Below are 14,917 nucleotides of genomic sequence, written 5' to 3'. Positions count from 1 at the left end.
CTGGTTTAAGCCAAGCCAGCTCTTCGAAACAACTCAGAAAAGGAATTCCTTAGCTGCAGAACTATTTACCCTCTGATCCTATTTTTCCTTCTTGTATAGGTTAGAGAAGAAGAGAATCTAGCAAACAAAAGAATACACCCAATGTGTAAATGAAAAAAAGGAAAAATGTTAACTGTGTCCATAAATGCATCACTAAGGGATGCTACAGAAACCATGTCCTTCTTCCCAAGATCCCCCTACAATGCCTTTCTAGGACCCTGAACAAGTTTTTAACCTCTCTGTTCTACAAATGTGGGGGCTGAACTGGACAAACCTTGAAAACATTCCAGTTCTAACATACTATGGGACTCAAACTCAGCCTAAAGGCCTTGACCAAAAGGAAGAACAGGGTTTTAGGCACCTGGGATGGAGAAAAGGCTGGCAAGGTTGTTGATGGGGACCGTAGCTGGTTTCAACCAAGAGACCTATTCCACTGTGTCACAACTACAGGCAAGGATTTAGCAGACAATTTGTTCTTAATCTTGGTGATCTAAATCACCTTCTGGCTGCTTTGTTTTTGCACCACCAGAGTTTCAGTGGTTCTTGAGAGTTTTCTCACACAATGTAGGCAGTTTTCTTTGTGTTTTGGTAAAAGTCACATCAGACTCTAGCAGAGGAAGGAGGATAGGAGGAAAGGTATACACTAGGGGCTGATGGAACAATGTGGAAAGCTTCAAGCGCCAGCAGGGACAGGGACAACCACAGCCTCCAGTTTCCCCACTGACCCCACAGAAAGTAAACCCTGACTCATGTCTTTTTCAAGGTTCCTGGAAAACCCAGCCAAGAGTTTACAGCAGATAGGAAGCTTATAGTCTACCTGTTTTCATTTTTTACTTTAAAGGAAGATGCATCATCTTTAAGATGACAACTTTTTTTCCTGGTACTGTGTTGAGTCTTTTACATCACATATTTAGGAACAGTGTACCTATGATTTTAGTCACTGCTTCCCAAGTACCAGCAGGAGCCTTAAGATGCTGAGGTGGAGTTATGTCAGCTATGTCAATGTCAAACTGTGAAAATAAACGCTGCAAAGTTTTAAGGGGAAGTGTCTACAGCCACAGAAGGAAAGCGGCGTGTGGGTGTTGAGCTTAACAGAGTCCAAATCCCAGGTTCTGGTACTGGCTTGGCCTTAAACCAACCCAACCTGAGCTTCAATCCCACGTATGCAAAATAATGCTGGTTCATGAGAGAATCTCCAAAGCTTGGAACTAAGCTCTACTGGAAGCTTCTATTTTCACAACTTCTAGGACAACTCCGTACTTGAGGAAAGTCCCTTCATCGTGGCTTATGAGATGGGCCAGGAAAGCCCACTTCTGTGCAGAGAAACGTCTGGGCCAAAGACATCTTTATGTACAAAGTGACTATTACTTCAACAACTTTTTTTTTTTTTTTTTTTTTGAGACAGAGTCTCGCTTTGTTGCCCAGGCTAGAGTGAGTGCCGTGGCGTCAGCCTAGCTCACAGCAACCTCAAACTCCTGGGCTCGAGTGATCCTTCTGCCTCAGCCTCCCGGGTAGCTGGGACTACAGGCATGCGCCACCATGCCCGGCTAATTTTTTTTTATATATGTCAGTTGGCCAATTAATTTCTTTCTATTTATAGTAGAGACGGGGTCTCACTCTTGCTCAGGCTGGTTTTGAACTCCTGACCTTGAGCAATCCGCCCGCCTCGGCCTCCCAAGAGCTAGGATTACAGGCGTGAGCCACAGCGCCCGGCCACTTTTTTTTTTTTTTTTTTTTTTTTTTTGAGACAGAGTCTCGCCCTTTTGCCCAGGCTAGAGTGCCTAGCTCACAGCAACCTCAAACTCTTCGGCTCAAGGAATTCTCCTGCCTCAGCCTCCAGAGTCCTATAGGCTTGTGCCACCATGCCCGGCTAATTTTTTTTCTATATATTAGTTGGCCAATTAATTTCTTTCTATTTATAGTAGAGACGGGGTCTCACTCTTGCTCAGGCTGGTTTTGAGCTCCTGACCTCCAGCGATCCGCCTGCCTCGGCCACCCAGAGTGCTAGGATTACAGGCATGAGCCACCCCGCTTGGCCACTTCTGGCCACTTCGACAACTTTTTAGAGTTTCTTTTCTTGTTTTGACCTTCCCAGTGTTCCCAGGGCCCAGACCACGCCCCTTTCCATACCCCTGGAGCTCCTCCCGCTCTGCTCCCAGGTGCTAGGGGATCCCGGGGTGCCACAAGCCCTCTCTTGCCTTTTACTTTTTACTTAAAAGCACTAGGGGCAAAATATAGATGATTCTGACCCATTCTGAGCATCTTATTTTCTTTTTTTTTTTTTGAGACAGAGTTTCATTCTGTTGACCGGGCTACAGTGCCATGGTATCAGCCTAGCTCACAGCAACCTCAAACTCCTGGGTTCAAGCAATCCTTCTGCCTCAGCCTCCCGAGTAGCTGGGACTACAGGCATGCACCACCATGCCTGGCTAATATTTTCTATATATTTTTAGTTGGCAAATTAATTTCTTCCTATTTTTAGTAGAGATGGGGTCTCACTCTTGCTCAGGCTGGTTTCGAACTCTTGACCTTGAGCAATGCGCCCGCCTCAGCCTCCCAGAGTGCTAGGATTACAGGCATGAGCCACCATGCCCAGCCATGGGCATCTTATTTTCAAAGAATCAACAGGGAAGTTACCTGGTCACAAGCACCAGTGTCAGCCACAGACCGCATATCAGGCTCTTCACATACTTTATCTCATTCTGTCCTCACAACCACCTTAGAAAGCAGATATTCATACCACGTTTCTGATAAGGAAACAGACTGAAGACCTGAGTCACTTGCTCAAGGTCACACAGCTAGCAGGCTGCAGAAGCAACACTTGAACCCAGGTCCCATGCCATATAATCATTCCTTTAGAGTGTATAATTCAATGGTTCTCAGTATCTCACAGGTATGTGCAGCCATCACTATGGTTAGAGAGTATTTTCATCACCTTAAAAAGAAACCTCATACCACGCCCCTTTGTCACCACCTTCCTACCTCTCCACCCCTCAGTACCCCACCCCCATCCAGGCAGCCAGGGATCAACTTTCTGTCTCTCCAAATTGCCCTATTGTGGACTTTCATATAAATGGATCACATCACGCATGCTCTTTGTGACTGGCTTCTTTCACTTCAGCATAATGTTTCTGAGGAAGTCTGTACTTCCGACTCCCACGGGTTACTGCCCCAGCTGAGGAACTGGGAGAGGTGTGGCCGCATGTTATGTGAGAAGTGTGGGATGAGACCTACAGCTGTAAGCAGTAGCAGAAATTACAGGAAGGTAAGTCTGGGGTTGTCAGATACTTAAAGGGCCCTTGGATCACTTTTCTGTGTTGCTCCTGAAGGTACACTTAGGGCGAATGGGCAGCAGATACAGGATTCAGTCTGACGTAACTGAGAACTCACAATGACCTCGAGTAGGTCCACAGTGGAAGGGCAGGATGACTATCTGTGAAGAACATTACAGGAGGAACCACCCCCCACGTTGGGTGAAAGGCTGGCTAATGACCACGATGACTATAACCCATGACCTTTTTCAAGACTAAATCTATGGGTCTGCCAAATTCACATTAGTATAATAAGAAATGGCTAAAATTAAAAGGGTGTACCGATTTAGTTTAATGAGACTAGTCCCATATAAGTACAATTTTGTTCACTGATTTCATCCCACAGCTGTACTCAGCTGGATCAGAAATGAATACTAGCAAAATATGTTTCCCTTATTCCCCCGTGCTTTCTGTGAGACCTCCACAATTAGTGACTCATTGAACATCAAAGGAATTCATCCAACTGAAGCTCCAGGTCAGACAGACTCTGGTATATTCTTATTTGTTACTTGGTCTTTAGGATCAGGGTACCTGACTCCACCTTTTGAAATATCAACTCATTAAAAAAAATTCTTGGCCTGGCGCGGTGGCACACCTGTAATACTAGCACTCTGGGAGGCCAAGGCGGGTGGTTTGATCAAGGTCAGGAGTTTGAAACCAGTCTGAGCAAGAGCGAGACCCCATCTCTACTAAAAATAGAAAGAAATTAATTGGCCAACTAGAAATATACATAGCAAAAATTAGCTGGGCATGGTGGCACATGCCTGTAGTCCTAGCTACTAGGGAGGCTGAGGCAGAAGGACTGTTTGAGCGCAGGAGTTTGAGGTTGCTGTGAGCTAGGCTGACGCCACAGCAGTCTAGCCCAGGCAACACAGTGAGACTGTCTCAAAAAAAAAATTCTTCTAGTTGACTTGATCATCATGACTTTGAGCCAGGAACCAATTTTGCAATAATATAACACAATAAGTTAATCAGTTTGATATATGAAATCAATCCAATCTATAAAAAAAAAATTTTCTTTTCTTCATGGGCCAGTATACTATACCAAATAATGTCTATTCATTTCTATGAAAAAGGTTCTTTCTTCTGTAGACTATCTTATCTGCAGACTAAATCTGGCTATCTTGGTAAACATCTGCCCCACAAATGTCCAAACATTTAAAGGTATAGAGCAATACTAACTTGACATTACTGATCCTCCATTCAATTATTTCAAGTCAACAAGGGTTGCCTTATTATGTCTATTGCTCAGGTCAGTGAGAGAAATAGGGCAGGGTGGATTTTTGTTCTTTGGCAGGGTAAATTGTGGATAATCTTGAAACCTATACGGTGGGAACAAAAGCTATGGTTCTAAAGGATCTCTCTCCTCTTTCTCAAGTTCTCCCAAAAGCCCAGGTTTGGAACTCTCTTCATGTTCTTCAGAAACAACTAAGGAGTTAAAGAGGACAGGAGCAGGAATCAGAAGATGGTTCTAATTCCTTCGGTGGTCCAATTCCCTGGCAATGAAATGATTTTCGAGGCAGTTTCATTGTCTTTTTGAACCACTGGTCCTTCCCTTGTAAAATGGGGTGAAACTATTTTGTCAATTGCCTGCTTCACAAGTTATTGTTGGGCTCAAACTAGATGGTGTGCTTGCCAGTCTGTAAATCAGCTGACTGCAGCATTGTCTAGAATCCTCACCTGCATTAAACACCAGCTCCTAATGAAAACCCACAAGCCTCAGCCAAAGAGAAAATTGTGTACATGTAACACAGCTTGCTTTCTTCCTCTAATTGGCTGCCTGAGTTCTAACCTATGTTTTAAATTTGTTTTAAGACACAGATTTTGTTTGGTCACATGAAAATGCCTTAAATAGACAATGCTATAATTAGCTCTGCTGAATCTCATCTCCCAAAGTCACTACCGTTGTCATCTTTTTTCTTTGATAAATCCTTCCCTTCTTTTGTCCCAGGACGAGCTTCTTGCCTACATGCCCTTTACAAAGAAAATCTCCCTGGCTGGCTGCCATGGGTTTCTCTGCCTACTTCCATTTTAAGTAATTTTTCTCTGAGTGTCCCCATCTCTTCTCAAACAAAGGCAGATGGCAAAATTTGTTCGTTTATTTTTAAAGAAAACTTTACCCAGGCTGTTATAAGCTAACAAAAGGCTTTGTGGAATCACATGGCCTGGGTTCACCTATTACCCACTGACAAGCACTCATAGCTGATTCTTTTGCAAACCACAGCATCTCAGGCTGGTTTCACATGGGCCACATGAAGCAGGTTCCAAAGTTTGATGTGTTTTTTAATGCCTATTCCTATGGCAGATTACCTGTTTTGAACTAAAGGACCCCCAAGTTCTCTTTCGGTTCCTGCTAATGGTGTAAAACTGCAGCACTGCTCTTTCTGTAGGTAGCTAATACTGATGCGAACTCAACAGGAAGTGGCAGGGGGTGTACAAGGCAGGGTGTCTTCCTGTCACCCAGTTATTTATAAAATGGCAGATTTTCTCTCCAGTCCTTAAAACATTCCCCACAGGACTAACGTGTGCTCCTTTACAGGTAATGAGTTAATAAAGTGAATCACTTCTCATTTCTCCCAAAGCTGTATAACAACTTAATTTGTTCAAAAGCTGAAAGAGTTGAAGAAATAGAGGCCAAAAGAAAAAAAACAACAACTGTTCCATATCATAGAACTTAGATCAGTCACAGAGGCAAAGATTTTAGAGCCAAAGTGATCCCAAGGGGCCAGGTTCCCTTTAGTTAATAAAAAGAGGCTTTCTTTCAACACTGGAAAGAAAAATGATCACTTTCTCCTTATTTGCCCTGAAAAATTCACTGCCAAAAAAATGGATTAGGATCAATATCAGATATGCCACGAGCTTGAGAACATTGTGACTTCAGTAGAGGCACAAATCATGGTGTAAACATTTAATATACTCCTGCAGCCAGATGTTCTCAATGTGCCTGGCAGCACAGGCCAAGTTGATAGGTTCATAAAAGCAGGAAGGTTCACCTGGGCCCACACCTACCCGAACCCTAACGCACAGTCCCTCTGGGTTTAGCCATCCTATCTTTTCAAGTGACTTATTCATCAGATACATAGGGGAAAATCTCCAATTCACAACATCATTTTAGGTAAAGCTGACTTTAAAAATTAAAAACAGGCCTCACACAACACCTGTAATCCTAGCATTCTAGGAGACTGAGATGGGTGGATCATTTGAGCTCAGGAGTTCAAGACCAGCCTAAGCAAGAGCGATACCCTGTCTCTACTAAAAATAGAAAGAAATTAGCTGGACAACTAAAAAAAAAATATATATATATATATAATTATCCGGAGATCGTGGCACATGCCTGTAGTCCCAGCTACTCGGGAGGCTGAGGCAGAAGGATGGCTTGAGCCCAGGAGTTTTGAGGTTGCTGTGAGCTAGGCTAACGCCATGGCACTCTAGCCTGGGCAACAGAGTGAAACTCTGTCTCAAAACAAAACAGAACACACATATAAATAAAACCTTGTCTCTAAATCTCTTGGACTTAATCCAATAATTCCATGTTGCATAGTGTTACCCCTGGTCTTCCTAGGCTGACAACTAAGTAAGTAGGTTAAATACCCTGGATCTTGAGCCAAGATATCTTGGGCATGAGTTAAAAACACCTTGCTTACACCCAACCACCCATCCACTTGATTTAATTTACTGGCATTTTACTAGATTTTTTTCATACTTGGCTATGAGGTTCTCTAATTGTTGTATGTACAAATGGACCAAACAAACAAACTTAGAAGAGAAACAGGTTCCTATGTAAGTACTCAGTATTCCTAATACAGGTTGTAAACCAGGCTAAGCCACATGAGTGAAATACCTGGGAAAGGGTAGCTACAGCTACCAAGTCAGACTGAATAACATACCAGGAGAAACAGAAGGGAAAAACAGCCACTGCTCCAAGCTTATACACAAAGGACACACTTCTCTTTCTGGCAGGTCCAGAGATGGCCATTTCTCTGCCTCCTTTCCCCCAACATCGGTCAAGGATCCACTCCAGGACAAGAGTAACAATCTCCCCTGTTAGGTGTACCACAGTTTCACTTTCCCCCAGATTCTTTAAATCCATCTACACTCCAACCCTGCAGGTGATCCCTGCAGGGCATTTTTTAGATAAGCAAGGCAATGGGCATGAGCCTAAACCATGAGCACTGTCAGTCCTCACCACCCACATCCACACAGATCTGCCTGAAACCCTAATACCCATTTTTTTCCAACTCCCACATGCTTCTGAGAGGAACCAGATCAGGGCCCATGGGTGGCATGGAAACGAGAGGAAAAAGGAGGTGCTGGAGATGGATGGATAAATCTGTCAATGGGGTACAGGGCGCATCCAGCTTGGCCTTGAGGTCAGGAGGTGATAAGAGCACTCTTGAGACTTGGCCTTCTACTTTGAGGAACGCCCAGGCAGAAAAGGGATTTTCACCCATTAGAAGGCCCAAAGGATACCTATGAAGAGACTGGCCCAAGCACCCAGAGGTCGGAAAGGGGCCCCACTCCGACCAGGACATAAATAGGGTGTCTGTCAGCCAAAGGGCACTACTCTTGAGAACAGCAGGGGTCCCGTCCAGCACGAGGGGCCATCCACCCCGACCTGCCAAGCTCTAGGGGGTCTGCCCGGAAAGAAGGGAGGTCCAGACCTGTCACCAGCGGCCCGCACCTGTCACCCGGACCTCTCGGGGGCTCCCTCCCCCGCCCGCGTGGCTGGCTCGCGCTGCCTACCTGGAGCTCGCCCTCGGTGCGGTGCAGTCCCAGGCGCCCCAACCCCACTGCCAGGTCGTTGACACACAGGCCGCCGTCGCGGTTGACGTCCAGCGTCTGGAAGAGGCTCCAGAGGCGCAGCCGGTGGTCCGGGCCCCCGCAGACGGCGCCGCCGCACGGGTCCTCCACGGACGCCGGCGACGAGGCTGACGACGAGGCGGCGGTGGCGGCTTCCGGCGGCGGGGAGGCCACGCAGCGGCACAACACACTGCTCACCATCGGGCGCGAGACAGGGGCGCGGGGCGGGGGCGGCGGGCCGGCGGGAACAGCGCGGAAGTCACGCCAGGCGTTCTCTCACAGAGAACGCAGGCTCCCAAGTGCCGGCAAGCTGGCGGGAGGGGCCGCTTCCGGGAGTCCCGCCCTGCCGCGCGCCGCCTCGGTGGCCACGCCCCCGGGCGCGCCGCGGGCCAGTCACAGGGCCGGACGGAGAGCCCCTGGGGGGCGGGCCTCGGGGGCGGAGCCTGCTTGAGGACGGCCCACACCGCCTAGGCTTACCCGGATCAATGGAGTGGGCGGGGCCACACCGCTCCGCCGGGGACCGATTCAAACTGAGGGAGGCGGGGATTGGCTGAGTCGGGCCAGGGAGAGGAAACCACGCAGCGATAGGCATAAGTCATGTGACTGGCAGGCGGAAGACCCTGTGTTCAATTTCCATTGAGAAACGCTGTTTAGGCAGCGGAATCCTAAGAATGAGAGGAGCAGTCGTTCACGGAGAGATCGTAGCCTCCTGTGGGAAATAGGATTTGTGTAAGAGCAATTGTGAACTGCAATTGCAAGGCAGAGATTGTGTCCGTGAGTGGAATTAAAAATTAATTGGCCAACAGCTCAAGGCCGAACGGACTAAGTATCCTCAAGAAGCAGGGTTTTGGTAGTTTAACGCCCTAAACCACCAATAAAATAGTTGAATTTAACGGCGTAATAATCGTAATACTGATAATTGAACGACGGAATGATTTTCCAATGGAGGCGAATAAACGCTGGGTAGGCGGAGCGCTCTGGAGTGACAGACACAACTTTGGACCAACGGTCAGGTGCATTCCAGTAAGTAGGCGTGCTCCTAAGCTGAGCGGCAGACCTAGAGAACCAGTGATCGACGTGATATTTGAGCCGCGACCAACCGGGAAGGCGGGTTCTCCTGGAAAAGCGCTGAGGGGCGGGAAGAGGGGAGGTGGGCGGATCTCCGCACACCTCGGCGGAAGAGGCAGATTCAGGAAGCCATTACGCAGCTGGCTGGCAGCGCCCGGGCCGGTTGAGGCTGGGCCCTACGCACTTTGCGTAGCGAGGGGGTTACCAAAGGCCTGGTGCTTGGCCTTAAGCAAGCCCTACCTATCCCCTGTAGGGGGTGGGTGAGGGGTGAGGTTGAGGAAGAATAGAAGGGGAATTGGGGTGGTTGAGGGGTGTATAATTTCTTTAAAAGGAGGGGAGGGGAGAGGCCATGGCCGTCCCAGCCAAGAAGAGGAAGATGAACTTCTCCGAGCGGGAGGTGGAGATCATCGTGGAGGAGCTGGAGCTGAAAAAGCACCTGCTGGTGAACCACTTCAATGCCGGGGTCCCCTTGGCCGCCAAGAGCGCAGCCTGGCACGGCATCCTGAGAAGGGTCAACGCTGTGGCCACCTGCCGCAGGGAGCTGCCTGAGGTCAAGAAGAAGTGGTCTGACCTCAAGACTGAGGTCCGTCGCAAGGTTGCCCAGGTCCGGGCCGCCGTGGAGGGTGGCGAGGCACCGGGGCCCACTGAGGAGGATGGAGCTGGTGGGCCTGTGACAGGCGGTGGCAGTGGCGGCAGCGGCCCAGCTGTAGCCCCAGTACTGCTGACTCCCATGCAACAACGCATCTGCAACCTGCTGGGCGAGGCCACCATCATCAGCCTGCCCAGTACCACAGAGATCCACCCCGTGGCCCTCGGACCCACGGCCACTGCAGCTGCAGCCACGGTCACCCTGACACAGAGTGAGTGACCTCTCCTGCTCAGTCAGCGTGCATAAATGGGAAGGGCCAGCAAGCTCTGGGGTGGCCTGGGGAAGGTTGGCTGCCAAGGGTCAAAGGTCAGATGGGGATCTTGGAAGACCATGAGTCCTTCCAAGAGTGCCCCGGATAGAAGTGATCTTGTTCTCTTTGGGACTTCCTCAGCACGTGGTCTGGACTCTGACAGCTGGATAGCTCTCTACTGTGTGTTGCCTCCATGTTTGTCCATGACTTACCTCCCCTTGCTGAACTGTGTGGTCCTTGAAGACAGAGACCATATCTATGTCCCTACAGGATATATCTGTTGAATAGATAGATGGGAATAATAATGCCCAAGTGAGACAACCATTCTGGACAAAGACTTTCTGTGTTTTCAGTGCAACAAACATTCATCAGGCAGTGCTTGGGAACCTTATGCTTCCTGGTGTTAATCTCCTCATTCATTCATTCATTCATCCATCCATCAAACATTAGCACTTATTCTGTGCCAGACCCTGTGCCGGGCACTGGGATTACCAAACTGTCTAAATTATAGGCCAGTTATGTTCCGGTAGGACAGATAAGATACATATATGAATATGTCACTCTCAGTTGGGAAAACCTAAGGACTCAGAAGAGGAAAGGGGGCTTCCTGGTGGCACTCAAGGGTGAAGACTGGTGTCTCCCATGTGCATGGAGGCCCAAACAGCCCACCTAGGATCCCTTCAAAAGTTCTCAGCTGTTAATGACAACTGAACTAGGTTTGAACTTTTTAGTTCAGAGAAGGGTTTGTGCCAGTGCCTGCTACCTCTACTCATTTGAGATGATTGTGAACGGGATCATTCAGTGACTCTTGATGGGGCTTAGGGGAATTGGGTGCATGTGTGAGTGCCATCCCCAAGCAGTGTCGTGTTTCTCAAGTATATATTGAGGTGGGAAAAGAGGGGCAAACACCGGCCTAAGTCAGATGCTTTTGTGGAACAGGAAGGAAGTGTAGGTGTCCCATTGTCCAATGTGGTCAAAGAGACAGGGAGACATTTCTTGGGCACTTTAGCTGCTGCTGCGTACTCCTGCCTCCTTTTCTGCTTGGCCACAGGGGATGTGGAAGTCAAGAACACATCAAAGAAGGTAGGACTCGTCGGGCTGCAAATTGCTTGTGTAGAGTCCCACCCAAGATGCCTGCTTCATGCTGGCATTACAGGGAGCATGTGACCTGCCTCTGAGGTGCCTTTCTTAGCTAGAAGCAGCCCAGTGGAGTGGTTATGAGCACTTCAGGCTCTGGTGTTAGGGAGACCTGGGTTTGCTTCCTGACTCTGCTGAATGAGCCCTGTGACTTTAGGCAGGTCACTCCATGTTCCAGTCTGTTTCCTTGTCTCTGAAAATGAAGATGACAGTACCTATCTCTTGGTGTCGTTATGAGGATTCATCAGGCTAATGAGTACAAAGTGCCTGGTGCGTAGTAGATGCTCTATAATTCTTGCTAGTATTATTATTGGCATCTTTGCTTTTGCCAGATCTGGGGCTGGGCCTTTTGTTAGATTAAGGTTCTGAACTCCTTAAATCAGGGGTCCTCAAACTTTTTAAACAGGGGGCCAGTTCACTGTCCCTCAGACCTTTGGAGGGCCATTGGAGAGTGCAGTGCACATTCCACACATGTGCACTGTGAGCCTGGGACGAGTTGGCTACTAAGCAGGACAGGCAGCGGTGGCAAAAACACCCGGCGGGCCGGATAAATGTCCTCAGCGGGCCCCATGTGGCCCATGGGCTGTAGTTTGAGGCCCCTGCCTTAGATTCTAGATTTATACCTGAATAGCTATACAGCCAGGGGTGGCCTGAATTCCCTTTTATCTACCTCCAAGACAGGGCTTGACAGCTTCCTCTCCACCCCACATAGCCACCTTCATTCCTTCCAGAAAGTTGACCGGTGTCAGCTCTTGTTCTTTCTTCCCTGCAGTCCCCACTGAGACAGCCTATCACACACTGGAGGAAGGAGTGGTGGAGTACTGCACTGCTGAGGCCCCCCCACCTTTGCCGGCCGAGGCCCCCGTGGAGATGATGGCCCAGCACACAGATGCATCTGTCAAGCCGCAGGCACTTAAGAGCCGAATTGCCCTCAACTCTGCCAAGCTGATACAGGAGCAGCGGGTCACCAACCTGCATGTGAAGGAGATTGCCCAGCACCTGGAGCAGCAGAACGACCTCCTGCAGATGATCCGCCGCTCCCAGGAGGTGCAGGCCTGTGCCCAGGAGCGCCAAGCCCAAGCCATGGAGGGTACCCAGGCGGCCCTGAGCGTCCTCATCCAGGTCCTCCGGCCCATGATCAAAGATTTCCGCCGCTACCTGCAGAGCAACACACCCAGCCCGGCTCCTGCCTCTGACCCTGGACAGGTGGCCCAGAACGGGCAGCCGGACAGCATCATCCAGTGAGGGCAGGGATGGAGCCAGCCTTCCGCCATGATTGGATGAAACCTCCGCGGTCTTGTAAGTGGGTTCTGTGATTGGCCTTAGGTTGGCCACGTGGACAGCTCCCTCTTTGACAAGCATTTAGGGGTCCACTGCTTCTGAGAAGGAAACTGGGAAGAGGAACTTGTTGGGCTCCTGAGACCAACTCTCTTCCTCCCGCCACTCGAGTTGCCTTCCTAAGATCCAGAAGATTGGTTAGCTGGGGTCACATGTGTGTGTGACGGAATATGTGTTGGCATGAGCCAGGGTTTGTGACATGACCCAGACCTGGTCTAGGACAACTGTCAGGAACAACCGGCTCTCACTTGCGGCCGTCTCATAGCCGGGATCTGTGCTGAGCTGACCCCCCAGGTGCCATCTGTTTGAGTTAGATAATGTCAGTGGAGCTGGCAGTTGGGCAATAATATCTTCCTCCTTTGGGAGGCAGCGTGACTGAGCCTGAGGAGGAAACTCTACCCTTTTCTCCTTCTCATTGTGCTTCAGTTCTCAGGGGACTCTTATCACTGCCGTGTTCTCCCCCATCCCACCCAGGCACAGCGCAGGCCCTTGTGAATGCCCTGATGCCTCCGCAGTGCACTCAGTGTGCAGCCAGCCTGGCGCAGAAATGCTGTGTGTGGTGAGGATGGTTTGGCCACTCTCTGGTCTTCCACAGCTTTTTCTCTGGGCAGCCCTTTGGTGGTTTTCCCCTAGAGCTTTTTTTTTTTTTGAATCAGAGTCTCACTTTGTTGCCCAGGCTAGAGTGAGTGCTGTGGCATCAGCCTAGCTCACAGCAACCTCAAACTCCTGGGCTCAAGCAGTCCTGCTGCTTCAGCCTCCCAAGTAGCTGGGACTACAGGTATGTGCCACCATGCCCGGCTAATTTTTTCTATATATATTAGTTGGCCAATTAATTTCTTTCCATTTATAGTAGAGACGGGGGTCTCGCTCTTGCTCAGGCTGGTTTTGAACTCCTGACCTTGAGTAATCCACCCGCCTCGGCCTCCCAGAGTGCTAGGATTACAGGCATGAGCCACTGCACCTGGCCCCCCTAGAGCTTTTGACTCAGGTGAAGCTTTAGGTGCCGTAAATTTTAAAGCAGGCAACCCAGTGTGGAAGCCTGTTGTCCCACTGCAGTGGGTCTAAGGTGGCCTGTTGGCTTTTTCCAGAAGCCTTTTTTCAAGCTGGTTGTATTTATTCTGTACGTGGCCCCCTCCTAGGAGGGCCTCCAGGAGGGCAGCTCGGTAGCTATGCCTTTCCTCCTTCCTCCCTGTGCTAATTCCACGTTACCAAAATTCGGTGCAGAAAAGCCCTGCTGAACATCACAGGCTGACTCTTCTCCCTTGCACGTTATTCAGTGCCTCGTGTTCTTGTAAGACTCCCTATCACTGGCTGAGTGAATCTGAAGCCAGGATTGACCCTGAATGTAGGAGGTGGGAGAGGCGAAGCTGACCTAAGAAGTGGGACCCTTTGAATTCTGTGCTCTGGGAGGAGCAGAAAGAGCCTTGGAGTGCTGCAGGAGGTGCTGTTCCCTGTTCTTTATGCTTTCTCCCCTGCAACATTTGTGAGGATTTTACCCAGGTGGCATTTGTCTGTTTCATTTTCAGACTCACCATTGATCACTGAGACCCTTGCATCTCCCCAGATCGTTTCCCAAGTTTGCTGTTTTGCTGCCGGTGCCTTGGCCACACATGACCAATGGTTACAACTTGAGGCTCCAGATCTCAGCTAGACAAGTGAAGATGCTGCCCTTCTGGGCACGAATGTTTAGACTTGCTCAGCTCTGCTATTGTGATCATAGGAAGATGCCCCAAAGACGGTTGGGAGGTGACTGCTGTACCTTCGTCTTCTCTGTGGAGGCACACGCGCAGTGCCAGCTCCAGGGGCATGGAGAGGGACCCAGCCCTGCGAGGGAGCTGGTGGTGGAAGGAAAGCCCTTCTCGGCCGGGCTGGAGAGCAGCAGGCCTGGAGCCTGATGGCCCCAGCAGTGGAGCTGCAGGGACTTCCCAAGGATTTGGGACTTGGTTTGGTTTTTCTCTGGGGTTGGAAATCTGAGCCAATATTGTGTCTGTTCCATTTGGGTATAAAGAGAAAGCCTGGATCACTTAAACTGACTAGTTCTTTCCAGGTCATAATTTTAAATTAAAAAAATAATCACTTTTTTATACATGCATCTCTGTGTCTTCCTTTCTTTATTGGTTAAATATAGAAGAGAGCAGGGCTGCCAGACTGCAGCCCATGGACCGAGTCTAACCCACCACCTATTTTTGTAAATAAAATTTTATTGGAACACTGCCACACCCATTCATTTATGAATCCATGGCTTTTTGTGAGCATGCCACAAGAGCAGAGTTGAGTATTATAAACAGAGCCTTCTGCCCCCTAAAGCCAAAAGTATTCTCTCTG

General features: G+C 49.2%; 2 protein-coding genes across 3 annotated transcripts in view; one reads left to right on the top strand and one right to left on the bottom strand.

Moving 5' to 3' along the window:
- The window catches only part of SLC25A25 (solute carrier family 25 member 25), a 36,263-nt gene extending 27,817 nt beyond the window's left edge, over window positions 1–8,446 (bottom strand). Inside the window, exon 1 of one of the 2 annotated variants that reach the window (XM_012772050.2) lies at window positions 8,094–8,446. In XM_012772050.2, the coding sequence (XP_012627504.1) occupies window positions 8,094–8,351 (258 nt within the window). In that variant the 5' untranslated portion in view covers window positions 8,352–8,446. The remainder of the gene's footprint in view (window positions 1–8,093) is intronic. The other variant, XM_012772052.2, reaches the window with a different exon arrangement.
- Window positions 8,447–8,551: 105 nt separating this feature from the next.
- NAIF1 (nuclear apoptosis inducing factor 1) lies at window positions 8,552–14,676 on the top strand. The gene is made up of 3 exons (XM_012772049.2): window positions 8,552–10,078; window positions 12,027–12,553; window positions 14,119–14,676. Exons 1-2 carry the CDS (start codon window positions 9,568–9,570, stop codon window positions 12,497–12,499), a joined length of 984 nt encoding a protein of 327 aa, XP_012627503.1. The 5' UTR covers window positions 8,552–9,567; the 3' UTR covers window positions 12,500–12,553; window positions 14,119–14,676.
- Window positions 14,677–14,917: the final 241 nt, after the last annotated feature.

Source organism: Microcebus murinus, chromosome 12, assembly GCF_040939455.1.
Source record: "Microcebus murinus isolate Inina chromosome 12, M.murinus_Inina_mat1.0, whole genome shotgun sequence".
In the NCBI taxonomy this organism is placed as follows: domain Eukaryota; kingdom Metazoa; phylum Chordata; class Mammalia; order Primates; family Cheirogaleidae; genus Microcebus; species Microcebus murinus.
This window is presented reverse-complemented; position numbering and strand designations above follow the sequence as displayed.